The 16,694-nt window shown below is 42.2% G+C and overlaps 1 protein-coding gene across 1 annotated transcript; it reads left to right on the top strand.

Moving 5' to 3' along the window:
• The first annotated feature begins 1,126 nt into the window (after positions 1-1,126).
• On the top strand, positions 1,127-16,227 carry ANAPC5 (anaphase promoting complex subunit 5). The gene is made up of 17 exons (XM_040610074.1): positions 1,127-1,404; positions 1,497-1,576; positions 2,821-2,930; positions 3,336-3,531; positions 4,728-4,794; positions 6,534-6,635; positions 7,774-7,964; positions 8,961-9,042; positions 9,786-9,875; positions 10,795-10,976; positions 11,454-11,589; positions 11,838-11,912; positions 12,701-12,822; positions 13,973-14,080; positions 14,602-14,749; positions 15,345-15,507; positions 15,895-16,227. The coding sequence occupies exons 1-17, from the start codon at positions 1,201-1,203 to the stop codon at positions 16,107-16,109; spliced, it is 2,271 nt and encodes a 756-aa protein (XP_040466008.1). The 5' UTR covers positions 1,127-1,200; the 3' UTR covers positions 16,110-16,227.
• The last annotated feature ends 467 nt before the right edge of the window (positions 16,228-16,694 follow it).

The following is a 16,694-nucleotide window of genomic DNA, read 5'->3' on the forward strand; positions in this document are numbered from 1 at the left end:
TTCAGAGTGGAACACAGGGACAGGACAGCCAGATGTGTCATTTCCTCCTTCCTCCCAACTTCTGCAGATGCTGGTTGCAGCCCGGCCTTTGCCTCACACACCCCCCCTCCTCCCCGCCAAGCTGCTCCACCCGTTCAGTGTTTCCACCCAAGCCGTCATACTTACATTGTCAGGAAACATCGGTAAATTGACCTTTATAAGATAATTGCTGTAGTTATTTCCCAGGTTTTACATTCAGCTACCGTTCAGTGAGTATTATTAGTTCATTGAGGGCTAGGAAGGTGTCATTAATTATGCCAGCAACAACTAACTACAATGTTAAGTTTCTGAAATGTAAATGTATTTTAGAAAATTACTCCATGCTTGATTTGCCTCCTCCCCCTCTCACCACCCCCAGGCATGAATCAGGAACAGCTCAACTGAAATCCCTGGGGACATGCAGATGTATGATAATACGGAGTTTTGTTTTGCTCTCACTTACAAAAATGAGAACTATTATAATAATTGGAGCATTTTCTTTGGGAACATGAGGCTCTAATGAAGTCCTTTAACAAATTATTGAGAAAATAAAAACCTATGTGTGGAAGGAAATATCTTTACTGCATCGCAGTTAATTTGCAAGACACCCCATGGAACAGGAGTGATGTCACTCCATGGTGGTCTCCAGCTGCGCCAAGCAAGCGCTGGCATCGGAGCACAGATCAGCCTCCCCATATGGCTCTGTGCATCCCCCCATGGCCTCCCCCACAGCAGAGAAACGTCGTGGGCTCTCACCGTGGCTGTCCTCACCGGTACACGTGGGGCCGAGCCACCTGGGATGGCACTGGTGGCCATCAGGCCTTCCTCGAGGCCCACAAAGGGTCGCGGGGACCTCGTGGGGTCACAGTTCGGGTGCTGGCCCTGCCGACCCCACAGGCCGCGGCGGGAGCGGCGTGCAGCCCCATACCAAAGGGCGAGGCGTGATCCACCACCGGGCCGGGGGTGATAACGTGCCGCCGCCCTCCCGCTTCCCGCCCCCGGAACCTTTTCTCCGCGGGACGTCTGCCCCGGGCTCGGCGCGCCAGCCGGCTCCGCAGCGGCGGCGCACAGCTCCACCTCTGATTGGCCGCGGCGCGGCCCGCGTGGTGGCGGTGGTGATTGGTCGGCGGTCGAGGCGGGTCTCCCGGGTGGCGGGCGGCTCGGCCGCGGCCGGCTGCCGCCATGGCGAGCGTGCATGAGAGCCTCTACTTCAACCCCATGATGACCAACGGCGTGGTGCATGCCAACGTCTTCGGCATCAAGGACTGGGTCACCCCCTACAAGATGGCGCTGCTGGTGCTTCTGAGCGAGCTGGGCCGCGCCGGCGCGCAGCTCGGCCTGCTGGAACGGCGGCGGCTCAACCGGCTGCTGCTGCCGCTGCTGCAGGTCCGGGCCTGGCCCTGAGGTGGGGGGGGGAGGGTGATGCCAAGGAGCCGCTTGCGTGGTGACCTGCCGCGACTTGTCGCTCTCCTCCCCAGGGCCCTGACATGCCGCTGTCGCGACTGCGCAAGGCCATCGAGGAGTCCTGCCCGCACCTGGCCAGTTCCGTGCACATCAGGTGGGCTCCGGGGCCGCCCTCGGAAACCGCTTAAACCGGGTGCCTGCGATCGGGGTGTCGGGTCGGGGGTGGGGGCAGCTGAGGGCCCCCGCGGCGGAGGGAGGCACGAAGTCGCAGTGAGCCAGGCTTCCCTGCTGCTGGAGGCGAAGAAACTGCAGTCCCTTCCCGCTGGTGGCTTCTGTATTCTGCGTCAGAAGCATGAGAACACTGCCGCTACAACCCGTTTTTCAGTGAAAGATGATGAAGCCGTTAAGCGCATGCTCTGTGTTATCTATATCTACTCTCAGTTCTATTAAGAAGTGCTCTGAGATGTGTTAAATGTATAGTTTAAAAAGTCAGGCTTTTGGAGTAAAAATGTATTTCTACAGTTTTCTTAGTTCTAAAGTTCTAAAAGGCACACAAACGGAACATCAAAGCTGTCTGTTTTAAAGATGCTATGATACAGGGGAGCTGTGTAATAAGTAACTAAGGGTAATTTGCTGATCAAATGGGGTTTTAACAAAAGGAATGATCTTGCTGCAACAGATTTGAGAACATTCTGTCTGGCAAGAAAAGATTTAACCATGAGGTTGCAAGATGTACTTTCTCAAAGCAAATGTTAAACCATAATCTCATGTTACTATGACAACTTTTGTCTTTGTTTAGACCTTAGTGTAAAAATAGATTAGTTTTGTAATATACAGCTTCTTGCTACGGGACTGAGAGCATAACTGTTTGCTTAAACGGGTCCTGAAGCTGAGGATAAAAGGGCTGTGTTACTTGTCGGAATTTGTGAGCCTGGATGGAGCTGCGACTCCCCGGCCGCCCAGCGCGCTGTTTTTGCTTTCCTGCCTTAATAAATACTTAGTGAATTTATTTCGGACTCTAGTTATTTCAATTCAGCTGTAACAATCTGTTTCGATATTAGCTCACTCGCTAAACAGCAACAGTTTTAAAAATCAGTCTATATTGGGTTCCTAATTGCTTTGTTAAAAGAACAACAATCTTTTCTAATTGTTTCCTTTATTAAAAGAGCTGTTTAAAAAGGAAAAAAACCCACCCAAACTTGATTATTATTTGTCTTATTATTAATATTTGAAATGCTTTGATTTGGCTCATGAATATAAAAACCTTCTGGGCCTAATGAATTAGCTATGGCTTGCTTCTCTTTGTTTTTACTCATATATACCTGAAATAGAGAAAAAAAAATAGTTTGATGCATATTATTAATATCCTAAAAAAAGTGGTTTTCTTTCCCTGTTTAGGCTGAAACTTATGGCAGAAGGAGAACTGAAAGACATGGAGCAATTTTTTGATGACCTTTCAGATTCATTTACAGGGACAGAGCCAGAAGTTCATAAAACAAGTGTAGTAGGTAACTAATTGTTATTCATAAGCTATATTTGGTGTGATGTCTGTCATTGGTGTAATTCATTCAGGTTACAGCTTTTGTTTTTCTTTTTGGAGACTTGTAAAGATTACATAGCATGATTTTTGTCTTGCTCAGATGTTTCATATTAACTAATAACTTTGCATATTGTGTAGTTCTTCCTGATCTTAATTTTTTTTTCTGTGATCCAATAGTCCATGAGATTTGCCACTAAATTAATACCAGATTTACACTCCATGAAGTTGAGTTTTATGAATTGGTAGGCTGAGATGAGACAATAAAGGGAAATTAAATAATGCAATTTAAGCTTCAGGTTATTATGATTTCTAGTCTCCTCTCTGAAACAGCAGCCTTACAGACAGTTGTTGTAACAGATGTTTTCATTTGCAGGTCTGTTTCTGCGCCATATGATCTTGGCATACAATAAGCTTTCCTTTAGTCAGGTCTATAAACTTTACACTGCACTTCAGCAGTACTTTCAAAATGATGAGAAGAAAAATGGAATTGATGAGAATGATATGGAACTGACAAATACAGAGGAACTGGAGGGGAAAATGGAGAAAGAAGAACTTGATGTACCTTTAAGGTGATATATTAATATGAAAGTCTTTCCCACTTAAGAGAATTGGTCTTATTTTAGATTACGTCTGTACACATCAGAGTAAACTTAAGCTTTGTCCAGCCCAATGTGCTATTCCTGTTAAACCTTCCAAACTCCACGAATGCTCATCTAGGCCCTGAGCGTGTCCTGTCACTAACTTCAGCTGCGGTATAGAGACGTAGTGTACTATAATTTCGTGTATTTTTTTAAAACCTCACGCACCCTGGCAGAGCTGGGTGGCCTCTCCGTTTCCTTGGTGCCACCATGCGGTAACACTTGTAAATTGTAAGGGTTCTGCTCAGTGTCTCCTGGAAGATGGCAGTACCATTCTCACGCTCACGGAGGGAATCACAGGCTAAAGGCCAGTTTCCTTCTGCACAGCCCACTGCTGAACGACTTCTCTGGGTGTGCTAAAGTGTTGGCGACGTCACTTCAGCTTCCACCAAGGAAAGATTGCCCGCTAAGAAAACGTTAAGCTTGATGGTTTTGGTTTCTCTTTTCACCCTTCTCCAAATAAAAGAACTCGTGTCTTTTTTTATGTAAAAATGAGAAGCGAATATTGAGACTTTTCACCTGCTAAAGGAGTGCTCCACTAAGAATAATCCTAAAAGCATTTTGTGTATCTATATATTTAAAATGTACTTTCTAAACTGTCTTTATATAAACTTGTGTGTGTGCATGCTTTGCTATGGCATGAGTCAGTTAACAGCTTTTGGAGTCTGGCTGTGTGCTATAGTCTTTCCATGGAATAAGTTTCTATCTGCTCTTGCAGAACAGCTGTTTTCTGGAGTGATGTATGTGGCCAAAGTGCCAGTTCATTTCACTGTAACTATCTTCAGAAGAAAGGAAAAACAGAGCAAAGCCATTTGATTATGTCAACCCCAAATCTTCTGGCTGCAGTTTTCCTCTGGGTTTTCATGTGTATTTAGTGTAACATTCATATTGACTGATCTCTGCAGGTTGAAGATTACAACCAAACCGTATGAAATCATTTGGATTTCTAACTTTGAAGTAGTAGATTTTATTCTTCATTTAGAGTTTTCTCCTTCTAGTTTCCTTTCATGCTTTGAGCAATAATATCTCTTAAAAATTTATAAAGCAAAAGTGTGGTGTCTGATAAAACAGAATACAAGGAAAGACATTTTATTACCCTTGTTTCTAACCAGAGTGCTTCTTATCAGGGAAGAAGAGATATCTTGCAGTGGGCCTCTTTCCCAGAAACAAGCAGAGTATTTTCTTTCTCAGCAGGTATGTTAATTCTGAATAAAGTTGAGTAAATGGACCATAACATGAATTTCACTTTCAGTTTTATCCACAGTGATAGGCGTGATGTTTTCTTAGATCTGCTGAAGATTTGTTGATACCTTGCATGTAGTTTCTCAGTATGAGCTCTTGGGGCGAAAAGTGTTTTATCTAGACACGTACACCACATGATGGTATTTGATTCAGAGAAGGTCGCTTCTGTTCTGACTACTCACATCAGATTTGATGTCTGTGAAATGTGCAGTTTTGTTGATTATTCCAGCTGGTAAATACAAAATGGGGCAGAAATACACACGAGCACAAATGTCAGTAAATGCACTGCGTGCTTATAATGGCTTGCTAAAAAAATAAAATATGTATAATGCGTGATGTTTCATAAACATTTCAAAAGTAACTTCTCAGTGCCATAGGTTCCTTACTCTTAGGGGTTGTTGAATCCAGTATTCTGATCATGGCAAGGCTCCTGCAGCTCCGTGACCCTGGGTGCAATCAGCGTTGAGGCTGAGCATGCTGTCTGTTATCCTGTTCCCCTCTGGCTGATGTGGATGAAGTTCCACTAGCATGAAATATATGCTAGTACGCTCTCACGTGAGCTGCTCTCTCTCTTGATTCCACCAGTAACTAGGCTGATATGCTCAGTTTCTAGTTACTGTCAAGTAACTAGCCCCTGGATTGTCTTGTCTCTAGTTGCCTCCAGCAGAAAGATGTGGCACATGTGAGACACTTACAAGTGCATCTCTCAGTTGACCCAGCGGCCCCACAGTCTCTCTCCATCCATTGACTTGGGACCTCCTGGTTGCCCTGAACTTCATCCAGTTGTCTCGTTCAGAGAAATGTATCAGGCCCAGTCCTATGGCTGTTTCAATACTTGGCTCTCAAGCTGCTTATCCTGCTCTCTGCCTAGTCCAGCCTCATGCTCGCCCACAGCCACACATACCCTCTCTCCGGCGCAGAGCTGTGCTCCCCCCTGCAGTCGCTAGCATGACAGGCATGTGGACCTCCGTGATCTAGCTCCAGCTGCTGGCACTTCAACCTCCATAAACGTGTGCATGGAGAGTAGGGGAGCCCTTATCCAGGAGCAGAGTTAGAAATGGGTTTGAACGAGAAGACAAGACAGACCGCAGTGGTCTGACGCAACATATGGATTTTAACTGCGCTGATGTTCTGTTATACTGTGTGTTTTAGCTGGTGTGATTTAGGTAGAGTATCTGTTACTGGTGTGTATAAATTTTTTTCCCCTCCTAATTAGAATATGGTGGAGGAATTGGGATGTTCAGGAGGGTTCTGAATTTTGAAGTCTTTATTATTCAGTAATACTTATTCTAGTAACTAGATCATTGTAATGTTTTATGAATTGATCTACTTGCCGAAGCAAACTATGAATTTACTTTTATTTCATTTCCCGATTTTTTTTTTTTAGAAGATACAGGTAATTCCAGTGAGCAATCCGTTGTGGTAGTTCTTCAAAGAGAAACTTGAACAGAATTTTTTAAGTGCCTTGAAAAGAGTCCTTTGAATAAGCTTTTATTTTACGTGGTCTCTCTGATCTCTGGAAAGTGAATGCTATAACATTCATAGCATAGAACAGAACTGCCACTGCAGAGCTACAAAATCTTCTTTAATATTCTTTCCAAGCAGATAACAAACTGACAAGTATGTATCAAATTATATTTGTAACCCTCCAGACTGAGTTACTTTATCTTACTTTTCAACTTTTATTCCAGGCTTCTTTATTAAAGAATGATGAAACAAAGGCTCTTACTCCAGCATCTTTACAAAAGGAATTGAACAATTTGTTAAAATTTAATCCAGACTTTGCTGAAGCAGTAAGTATCTGTTTCTTCATCCAAAATGGTTGTAAGGGGATTTCTTATCTCTAGGATGGGATTATTTGGGAGTAATTTATTCTATATTGAAATATAAGCCAATGATAAAAATGTGAGCAAGTTTCATGTAAATGCTTAGTAATTGAGACTGAAACTCCTTAAGGTACAGAAACCTTAATTAAGCTAAGTACTTCACCACATGTCTAGCTTTATGCACAGATATAATCCTCTTAATTTTGGTGAGACTATGTGAGTGCATTCTTGTTGAACTAAATCTAAAACTTACTTCTTTTTACATCTTTCCCTAAAAAATTTCAGGCCTCATACTCCCATAGTTTAAAAATCAGTAATAAGTGCAATATCTGTTGATTTTTCTTGCCTTACTTCTGGTGCTTAATAGCAATTTATACTGAAAACAATAGACAACTCCCGTGGCGAGTTGTTTCCAGACCTGTGCTGAGAACATTTGCTTTGTCCCTTGACAACTTATTCTTGAGCAAGTTCCATGAGTTCCCAGTGAACTCTTTCCTGCTGTATTTTCTAACTCTTCCTCCCAGTAGCCCTGGCTTGAGGCAGACAGGGTTTTCCTTGCTCCCATTTGGAGACATATCCTTGAAAGGGCTGCCATAGCAGGGGGTGGACTCCACAACTCCAGAAGTCCCCTCCAGTATTCTGTTTGGCTGACATAAAGGGTTGTGCTGCCCAGGTCTCACTGGAAGAAGAAAATACATAGTTTTACTATCTCCTTTCTATCTGTATGGCATTTGGATGCAGTGCTTGTGCTTCTGAGTATCTCCCTGGGTGCAGATGCAGTCCATTCCCCATTCCCTTAGCACATAAATACGGGGATTCTGCTTATGTGGATATCTCGGGCTGGGTGGGATAATTCTGATGGCCAGATCTTGGCCTATGGGACATTTGGAAGATCCTGTTAGGGAAAACAATCAGTTTTATCCGAGACTTACAGAATTTCTGCACAGGTAGTATCAGTATTGCTGCAACTTCTGATCAAGCGCTTTCCTGGCCATGCAGTATTTGACGGTTGCACTTGTTGGGCAACCTTTACATAGTAATTATAAACAAAATTTGTGTTTTAATAGTTCTGTATAGTTAAAGCTGATTTTGCTTCAATTTTTAGCATTATTTAAGCTACTTAAACAGTCTCAGAGTGCAAGATGTCTTCAGTTCAACACACAGCCTCCTTCATTATTTTGACCGTTTAATTCTCACTGGAGCAGAAAGCAAAAGCAACGGGGATGAAGGTTACGGTCGGAGTTTGAGATACGCTGCTCTGAACCTAGCTGCGCTGCACTGTCGGTTTGGCCATTAGTAAGTTAATATATTGTGACACACAACTAAAATTCATCTTAGGGCACCTCGTAAATGCTGATAGGTAGACCTTTTGTTAATTCTGAAAATCTGTTCAGGAGAAGAAAGGACTTTGTCTAATTTAATAATGGCTGTAGTTGGGTTGGAATTTTCTTGGAATCTTGATTTGTTTTGGTTTGGTTTTATTTTGACATTTATTTAGTTTCCATAATAACTGAGCTATCTACAGTAGGGTAAGAGTTGACTTTGTCTGTGCCCAGTTGCAACTGTTTCCTAGGTACTGAAGTTTTCAACTGCTACATTTCTGTGACCTCAGAAAGGTCAGTGGATGCAAATGCCTTGTTTCAGCTATGTTTTCAAGAAAGTGTAGTTGGTTTTCTGTTAACATGCAAATCAGCATATTGCTGATGATCTGAAAAGAGAATAATAATAATAATAATAATAATAATAATAATAATAATAATAATAATAATAATAATAATAATAATAATAATAATAAAGCTATCTGAGCTTTTTTAATTGGAAAATGCCATAGGGGTGGGCGTTACTTTGTCGATAAAGCTGGCTTACCCTTCTCCATCTATGGTTTGCGTTTATTGACTGCTGCCTGGATGCATCATGTAAAAGGCCTGGAGATGGGAAGGCTATTTGCAAAACTGAGAGCAGCAACATTTTCTACACAGGCAGCTACTTAATGTTGCCCCCGTTCAAACAATAACTTGGCACATTGGCACAGACAGGGTTTGAAAGCCTGCTTGGGGGTTCCAGTTGCATTTTTGTAGTGGCTTGCAGAGGCTGTCTGGCTTATTATCCTCAAGGCTAGGATAGATTGCTGAAGTGCTAGGAGGAAAGTACAGGCTTTCTTAGCAGCCTGTTATGTCAGTTGTCTTCCCAGTGCAATGTGCATAATTTAGATCAATATACCTCTGTATTGTAATGCTGTATTTGAAGCACTGTGGGAATACTGATGTGTTCTCCCTTTTTGTTTGCTGATAGCCAACAGGCTGAACTTGCACTTCAGGAAGCCATCCGAATTGCACAGGAGTCTAATGACCATGTTTGCCTGCAGCACTGCCTGGTAAGATAGCTGTGCTGGGGGGAGGTTAAGTCACCTTTGTCTCTGCTATCTGAGCCTTGGCTCAGTGAACTGTTGCAGAACTACTCTTACAGTAGTATCTCATCAAATGCCTCAGTAATTTAAATATGACTGTCTGGCCAGTGGGTCAACAGAGCAAAGAACTGTAGGGAAATCACAGGATGGTGTTGTGGCAATTTAGGATTGCTTTCTTTAACAGGAGGTGTGATCCCAGAGTACTGAGACCGCAGTGCTAAGCTCGAAGTTTAGTCTTACTTACATGTTTTCAAGAGACAAAGTATTTCATAAACTTCTTCCTTATTGTCTGCTGGATTCTCAATGAGTAATCAGCTTTCTTTTAAGCAAACATAAAGGGAGGAGGAGAGACTTAATTTCTCTGTATTTTATTCTGTAATTAGCATTATTGGTGTAAGAATTGCCATCAATGGTATCAACTCCTGAGATGCTGCTTCCCACAGTTAACTGTATAATGGGGTTTCTGTGCATTACCCTGAACCTCCGGCGCTGACTGCTGTCAAGCCCGTGTCCCAGCCTAGCTGCACTCTTGATATATTTTGCTGTGCAGCATTTAATAGAAGTTTCCTTAGTGTCAGATTAATTCTGAAGAGTGGCTTGTATTTCCAGTGAGTTTTTGTGCATTCTCTGCAAAAAGTAAGAGAAGTTAAAAGTGCTGCAGCCATCACCTGTTGTTTACAGTGAGATTTTTAACTTTTGTTCCTTGCTAGAGCTGGCTGTACATCTTGGAGCAGAAGATATTTGATAGCTGTGTTCTGCTGGAGCACTCTGTCAACAAATCTTTACATTTTGGTTTGCCAGTAAGTCCATTTCATATATCCTTAACCTTACTCTAGGACAAACACATATTGGGTTTTGTGACTGGATTGTTCAAAACTTGTAAGTGAATTTAAACAAATCTGTTTTAACACTCCAAAGTCTAGTGATTTCTATGATTTTTATTCTTTACATTAACAAACCAGAGTTCAGGTGCTTTAATGCCAGTGCACTATTGCAAGGCTCACTGGTTTTCCTTCTAACTTGCTCATTTTTCAGGCAGAAGACCTCTCTGTGGCAACTGCCCTGGCCCCGGGCACTGTTTCGGCCTTAGGCCTGCAGCACAATCTGCTGGTGCTCAGGGGAGGTTCTTAGGCCTCTGCTTCCGTGAAACTCAGGGCTGATGCCTCTGGCAGGGCTTTGAACACATTTACTTGTACGGCTCGGTCCTGGCTGTGAAATCTTGCAAGGCAGCCCTCCCCTTCGATAGTTTTGTGCCCTGAGTCTGTTGGCTGTCACTGTTTAGTTCTGTCTTCCCAAAGACCCGCAGTCTCTTTAAGAGAATTGCTCTAAAAGGAATGAAGCGGCTGATACTGGGAGATGAGAGCAGGCTTGGCCACTTGGTGGGGAAAGGGAGGGAAGGCTCTGTGTTTTCACAGCTGTTTCATCATTGGAGAAATCCAGGTACAAGTTGTATCATCATCCTCTTCAAGACTCCTGTGTGGGGGAGTGGAAATTACCTTTCTCATCTAACAAAATGGCAGTCATATATGTGTGGGTGTGCATAAGTGGGTATTTAAAGAAATGCCTGGAGCAGTGTTCCTTTGTGCTGAATAACATCGTGTCTTTTTCTTTGGGATTTTTTTCTTGGTTTAGGACTTTTGCTCCGGTGTAATTTGCATGTGTAGTGTACTCTATTGTCTTTCAATGCTGTCAGTATTTTTTTTTTTCCCTTCTTCCCAGTACCTTGCTTCCCTGGGAATACAGTCCTTGGTTCAGCAAAGAGCTTTTGCAGGAAAGGCTGCCAACAGACTAATGGATGCCTTAAAAGATTCTGATCTGTTGCACTGGAAACACAGCTTGTCAGAGCTTATTGATATTAGTATAGCTCAGAAGACTGCCATTTGGAGATTATACGGCCACAGGTATTTTGTTTCTTTTGAACTCTTAGGTTAGCTCACTGTTCTTGTTAGCACATAATGCATTTTGAGTTATTTATATAGGTGTAACAAGTGACTGTGTCTCTCCAGCGTACTAAAATAAAGCAATCAGACTGATTCATCCAGGCTGAGTGCAATTATTTCCATTCTCTTGTGTTCCTTTAAAACTCATACTGGAGAATAGATTGACTTTCCATTTAGTAGGGGCAAAGAAGATGCTAAGTTTTTCCTGTGTCCTCATTCTCAGCATCTCTGTGCTTAGACTGTGAGCAGCTTTCAGCATGTCGTGCTTGACGTGCCTGCACAGTCCAGAGTTCCTGGATAGCAGTTGTTTTACAAGTTTTCGTTCTCCCACAGGCCCCGGCTTACCAGAAAACGTAGGCTGTTGTCATAAAAAGACAATAGATTAAAAATGGTTGTTTTGTATTGCTTGAAAGTTAAACGATGTTTCTCTTGCACAAGCACCATGGCACTTCAACAAGCCCAAACGTTGCTGAGCATGAACAGTCTGGAGGCCGTGAATGTGGGCGTTCAGCAGAATAACACAGAGTCCTTTGCCGTCGTGTTGTGTCACCTGGCTGAGCTACATGCAGAGCAGGTGAGTTTTATGGTTAGCGGCACAAAATGTCATTTGGCTGGGAGGATGCGTGGGTGTTATTGACAGAGAGCGCGAGACTTGACTCATGTTTTGTTCTGCCTTTAATGTCTGCGTTGGGGGCGAAGGCAATACAGCATTTTTGCTCAGCAGGTTCTTCCCGTGAAGGTTGTGTTGAAATCAAGGGGAGTGGTGCTTGCCTTGGCATACACTGATCAGACACTAATCAGAGGGGTGTTTTTGTGTTGCAGGGATACTTTGCAGCTGCTTCTGAAATACTGAAACACCTAGAGGAAAGATTCCCTCCCAACAGTCAGCATGCACAGGTAGAATATTTGTAATTTAGCCTGTAGATAATGTAACTATTATACAGTAAGATCTGAATTCCATTGCATCTGAGTTCTTCCCTCTGTATGCCTTGGGCTACATGTTTGCTAATTTCACTTGGCTCATGGCCTCACCGAAGCTGTACACCATAAACTTTCCTATAAAAGCATGAAAAAGATGCCTCTGCTGTTTTAAGGCTGGTGAGACCTTTCTTTCACCATAGCCTCCTAAGAAAAGGCTGTTTAAATAAAAATGTCGTTGACAGAGGAATATAAATCTCCCTTGTGAGCACATACAGGAATTAAATGCTCTGCATTGATTTGGAGCTTCAAAGTTCTGTTTAATTAGTGCTACTTACTCTGATATATTACAATCCAGAAATAACTGAAATAGGCCAGTTTTTGTGTCACTCTGGGAAACACATGAACACATGAGTCTGTGAGACAGTATTTACACTGACGTGTCCAAAGTTCTGTTAAATATCATTTGGTCCTTTTCACTACAGGACAACTTTACAGTTTCAAAGCATTAGTAATGATTTAAAAGAGCTTTTTTACTTCAAATGCAGTAAAATAGGTGAGCTTTGGTATTGAAACATCAATCAAGACCTGAGCATTTCCGTTGAGGACAGTAATTTAGTAAATTAGTAAATCCAGTAATTGGACAGTGGAGTTAATTGTGTCTAGACATAAATATCCACAGGGGAAATAGAAAGTAAGTTTAACTTAGGATTGGAAAATGAGCAGGCACTGCTTCTAAAACGTGTTCCTGGATGCTCTTTGTCTAGCTTTGGATGCTGTTTGATCAGAAAATACAGTTTGAGAGAGCCATGAATGATGGCAGATACCATATAGCAGATTCTCTCGTAGCAGGAATTACAGCACTGAACAGCATTGAAGGTGTATACAGGTAAGAAATCATTCATCTGCACACACTTGCAGGTGTGGCCCACGAAGATAATGAAAAATTTAGTGGAATGATTGCTGGCAGTCACGTGTGCTTACATGTTCTTCCCTTTCCAGAACTGATTACAGTCCCGTTGTCTAACCTGTGGTGCTTATTCCATTAGTGTATGTCCTGCAGCAATAATTTCTAGTTGTTTTCTCTGGACATTTTAAGAACTGGAATAGCACTGCTGAAGTTGCTGTTAACTCTAGAGCTGTAGATCTGTTGTGAGAACACAAAATACTTCTTCAAAATCTGCTGTACTGAAACCCAAGCCTAAAGCAGGATTTTATGTCAGGTAGCTGGGGATCTCAGCCTGGTCTGAGCTTCAGTGTCTTCATCTGTGTCCTGGTTTCTGCATCTACAAAATAGAACAATATGATTTTTCTCTCACCTTACTGGGTTCTTGTTTCTAAATGAGAATGACACATTAGAAATAGGTAGGGTTAAAACTTATTTGGTGAGTGTGAGAAACGACTTACTGTTAAAAGCAATTTCTTGTTGATTTTCAATGAGGCAAAACACCTAAAACCACAGCCAACGCCAGTAAGCCGGAAGAACAGTATTCAAGCTGTGGGACCTGATGCTTGTCCTTCTGGAATTGGACTATTTGTGATTTCCCTGGTCTTTAAATATTCTGCTCAGTGTCTGGGTTTGGGGCATTTGTACACGTTCCCTGCTGCTGGGTATTTGTTTCTTATTTCCCTGTTCTCATTCCTTCCCTGTTGCTTCAAATCCATTTATTAGCTCAAGCCAATTTTGGCTACTTTACCTCATACCTGTTTTTCTTACAACTAATTACTTGTGCTTTCTGGCTTGCATGACCTGCCACTTCTGCTGCCTGTTTGGCCTTTGGCTTTGGCAATCCCTGCTTTCTATCTAAAGCTGTTTTATGAGTTTGATCCTTTCTGCCTGTGAGTTGTCCAGTTGGAATCAGAAATAGCTGTTTTTCCCCCTGCTGGTGTCTATAGAGTGTGTATACTTCGTCAGAATGCCATCCTGGAGTTACAAGAAAGAGGTCACAAAACAGAGACCTATTTTGCTGTGTTCTGAAGAGCAGAATTGTATCTAAAATAAAAATACGATCAGTGATGTTTTCTCTCTACCATGGCAGAAAAGCCATTGTATTGAAAGCCCAAAATCAGATGTCAGAGGCACACAAACTTTTGCAGAAATTGTTGATCCACTGCCAGAAAATCAAGAATACCGAGATGGTGATTAGGTAAGAATGTTTGATTTTCAGAGTATTGAAGCCACTTTGCAGTGATTAGAATCAGCCATTTCAATTTGTCTGTGTTCTGACTTCACTAGTCCTCAGATTACCTACTGTGATCTTGAGATTACAAAATAATTTCATTTATTGATCATGATATGGAGGAATCTGCAAAATATTGTGGAATTGAAACCTAGTCATTTTTAGTATGTAAACTAACAGGTAATAATTAAAGTTCTCTGAAGACCTAGGGAAGAAGGAAACACTGCAACCAAAATAAATAGGAAATAGAAGTACATGTGTGTAGTTGCACCTTTGTGCTAACCTTTGGAGTAGTTACAGTGTCATTTAATCTTTTGTATGTTGGTGGCATCTCCCCTTGAGGGTGTAATTGAAGTTTATTGTATATGCAGCAGTATAATTCATAAAAAAATCGATACCGTTATAGATGGAATAATTGTTTAGGAAACAAGTGGACATTTTTCATCAGAAGAAAACCGTTTGTAATTCTTTCCCCCTCTTCTGGTTAGCGTGCTGCTGTCAATAGCAGAGCTCTACTGGAGATCTTCGTGTCATACCATAGCGTTGCCAGTCCTGCTGCAGGCTCTGGCCCTTTCTCGAGAGTACAGCCTGCAGTACTTGGCTTCGGAAACGGTGCTAAACTTGGCTTTCTCCCAGGTATGGCTGATGGGTGTTCACACAGGGCTGCAGGGCAGCATTTATTTTGGGGATCTGGGTGCTGGTTTTACTCCTGTGAGATATGAGAACACAGCCTTGTTGGAGTTATTGATTCTGAAGAAGTATAGTCTAAATGTAAAATGTTTTTTGAGGAAGTTAATAAAAGTTGAGTTTCGTGTGTATCACTAAGATGTGTAGTTATTGCATATAATTAAGCAGGCAAGGATAAATTTGCCCTGCCTTAATTTCTTCAGTTATTTTTTCTACTAGCATTTTGGCTTTCTAGTAGCACAGTTTGGCGTGTGTTTGAATTAAAAATAATGCTTGTAATGGAGTTCAGTTATGTTGTTTATTCAGAGCTGGCAGGGCTGTGGTTGTCAGCACTGACTGCAGTGGAGAAGCTGTGCCTAATCATTTCAGAGAGCAGCTTGTTTCTACTTTTTGATTTAAACTAAGATTATGGGTAAACAAATTGTGTCCTTGTCTGTAGTGCATTGCATTATTAGAAACAGACGTGCCTTACGTAGATTTTCTCTGAAAAAGCTGCTCTTACCAGTGGATTCCAGTATTAGACCAGCAAGTGTTTGTCTTTCAGCTGATCCTTGGCATTCCTGAGCAAGCCCTGAACATCCTGCACATGGCGATAGAACCTGTCTTGGCCCACGGAGCTGTCCTGGACAAAGGCCGTGCCATGTTCTTGGTGGCTAAATGTCAGGTGGCTTCTGCAGCTTCCTACACTCCACAAAAGAAGATTGAAGGTAGCGTGAAGAGTAATTCTCCTCGCTGAAACTGAGAAGTGCTAACCAGCGTATATATTGGTGTCCTGCTATGTGATCACTGTTAAAAAAGTTTAAATGATACAGCAGAACGTGTTACCTAGTTACTGAACAGCAAAATTCATTTGGAATTAGTTATTCAACAGATGCGGTGTTTGTAATGGAATCTTGTGTATCCCCATACTTTCACACCCATATTTTGCAGCAAAGGCTGGATAACAGAAACTGAAAGACCATGTTGCTAAGACACAAATTGTTTTGAAAAGCTAAAGAATGTATAATTGGGCTCCTTGGAACTGAGCTATATTGCTTGGAGTTGTTATTATAGTGACGCTATCTGAAATATGACTGTCCCCCTTGTTTCCACAGCTTTGGAATCTGCGATCTTGAATCTAAATGAAGCCAAGACTTACTTTGCCGAAGTGGACAGCAAAGAGCAGCTCAGAGACGTTCTCTACTTCCAAGCCCGGCTGTTCCACACCCTAGGCAAGACCCAGGAAAGGAACAAATGTGCCATGTTCTTCCGCCAGTTGCACCAGGAACTGCCGGCACATGGTGTCCCCTTAATCAATGCCTTCAAGTGATGCATGTAAAGATGAGATTTGTTTGTTTTCCAGTTTCTTTACAAATGTCTTTTTATTATAGCCAGTCATCTGTATTTCAAAATAACTGCCAATAAATCATGGTCTTCTATTGAACAAACTTGCATTTTGTTGTTAATGACTTAAGGGAAAACATAGGTTTCCACCCATTTCACTTTTATTCCATACTTGAAATTAAGAATAAGAATTGAATGGGGAAAAGAAAGACTCTTCACTGCATTATAAACACGCTGAGGGGAGTAGCACAGTCACGATTAAGTAATATCTGTTCTTAGCAGTGACATTTTTCAGCATTGACGCTGGGTTTATGAACACTGAGGAGCAAAAAACTAGTGGAAAATGCTGGCGAAAGCTCCTTTGTGCTTGTTTTAAGTGGTATGGGATGGGGAGCCTCATTTAAAATGTGTCCTTGCGTTTAACCTGTCTGCAGTCGCTGTTTACTTTGTAGAAACAGATGGTGCTGGCAGAAGGGGGAAAAAAATGGATTCAGTTGGAGAGGTCTAATGGTGCAAAGTCCCAGCCTTGTTGTCACATGTGGCCTTGAGCAGAGTGGCTGAGGAGACCAAA

The sequence above is a fragment of the Falco naumanni genome, chromosome 1 (genome assembly GCF_017639655.2).
Source record: "Falco naumanni isolate bFalNau1 chromosome 1, bFalNau1.pat, whole genome shotgun sequence".
NCBI lineage: Eukaryota > Metazoa > Chordata > Aves > Falconiformes > Falconidae > Falco > Falco naumanni.

What these genes read in the sequence shown, in the direction of transcription:
- ANAPC5 (XM_040610074.1), top strand. Translation starts at nt 1,201, where the DNA reads ATGGCGAGCGTGCATGAGAGCCTCTACTTCAACCCCATGATGACCAAC. An exon ending in GCCAGTTCCGTGCACATCAG is followed by an intron (nt 1,577 to 2,820) that starts GTGGGCTCCGGG and finishes TTCCCTGTTTAG; the next exon opens with GCTGAAACTTATGGCAGAAG. An exon ending in TAAACTTGGCTTTCTCCCAG is followed by an intron (nt 14,750 to 15,344) that starts GTATGGCTGATG and finishes TTTGTCTTTCAG; the next exon opens with CTGATCCTTGGCATTCCTGA.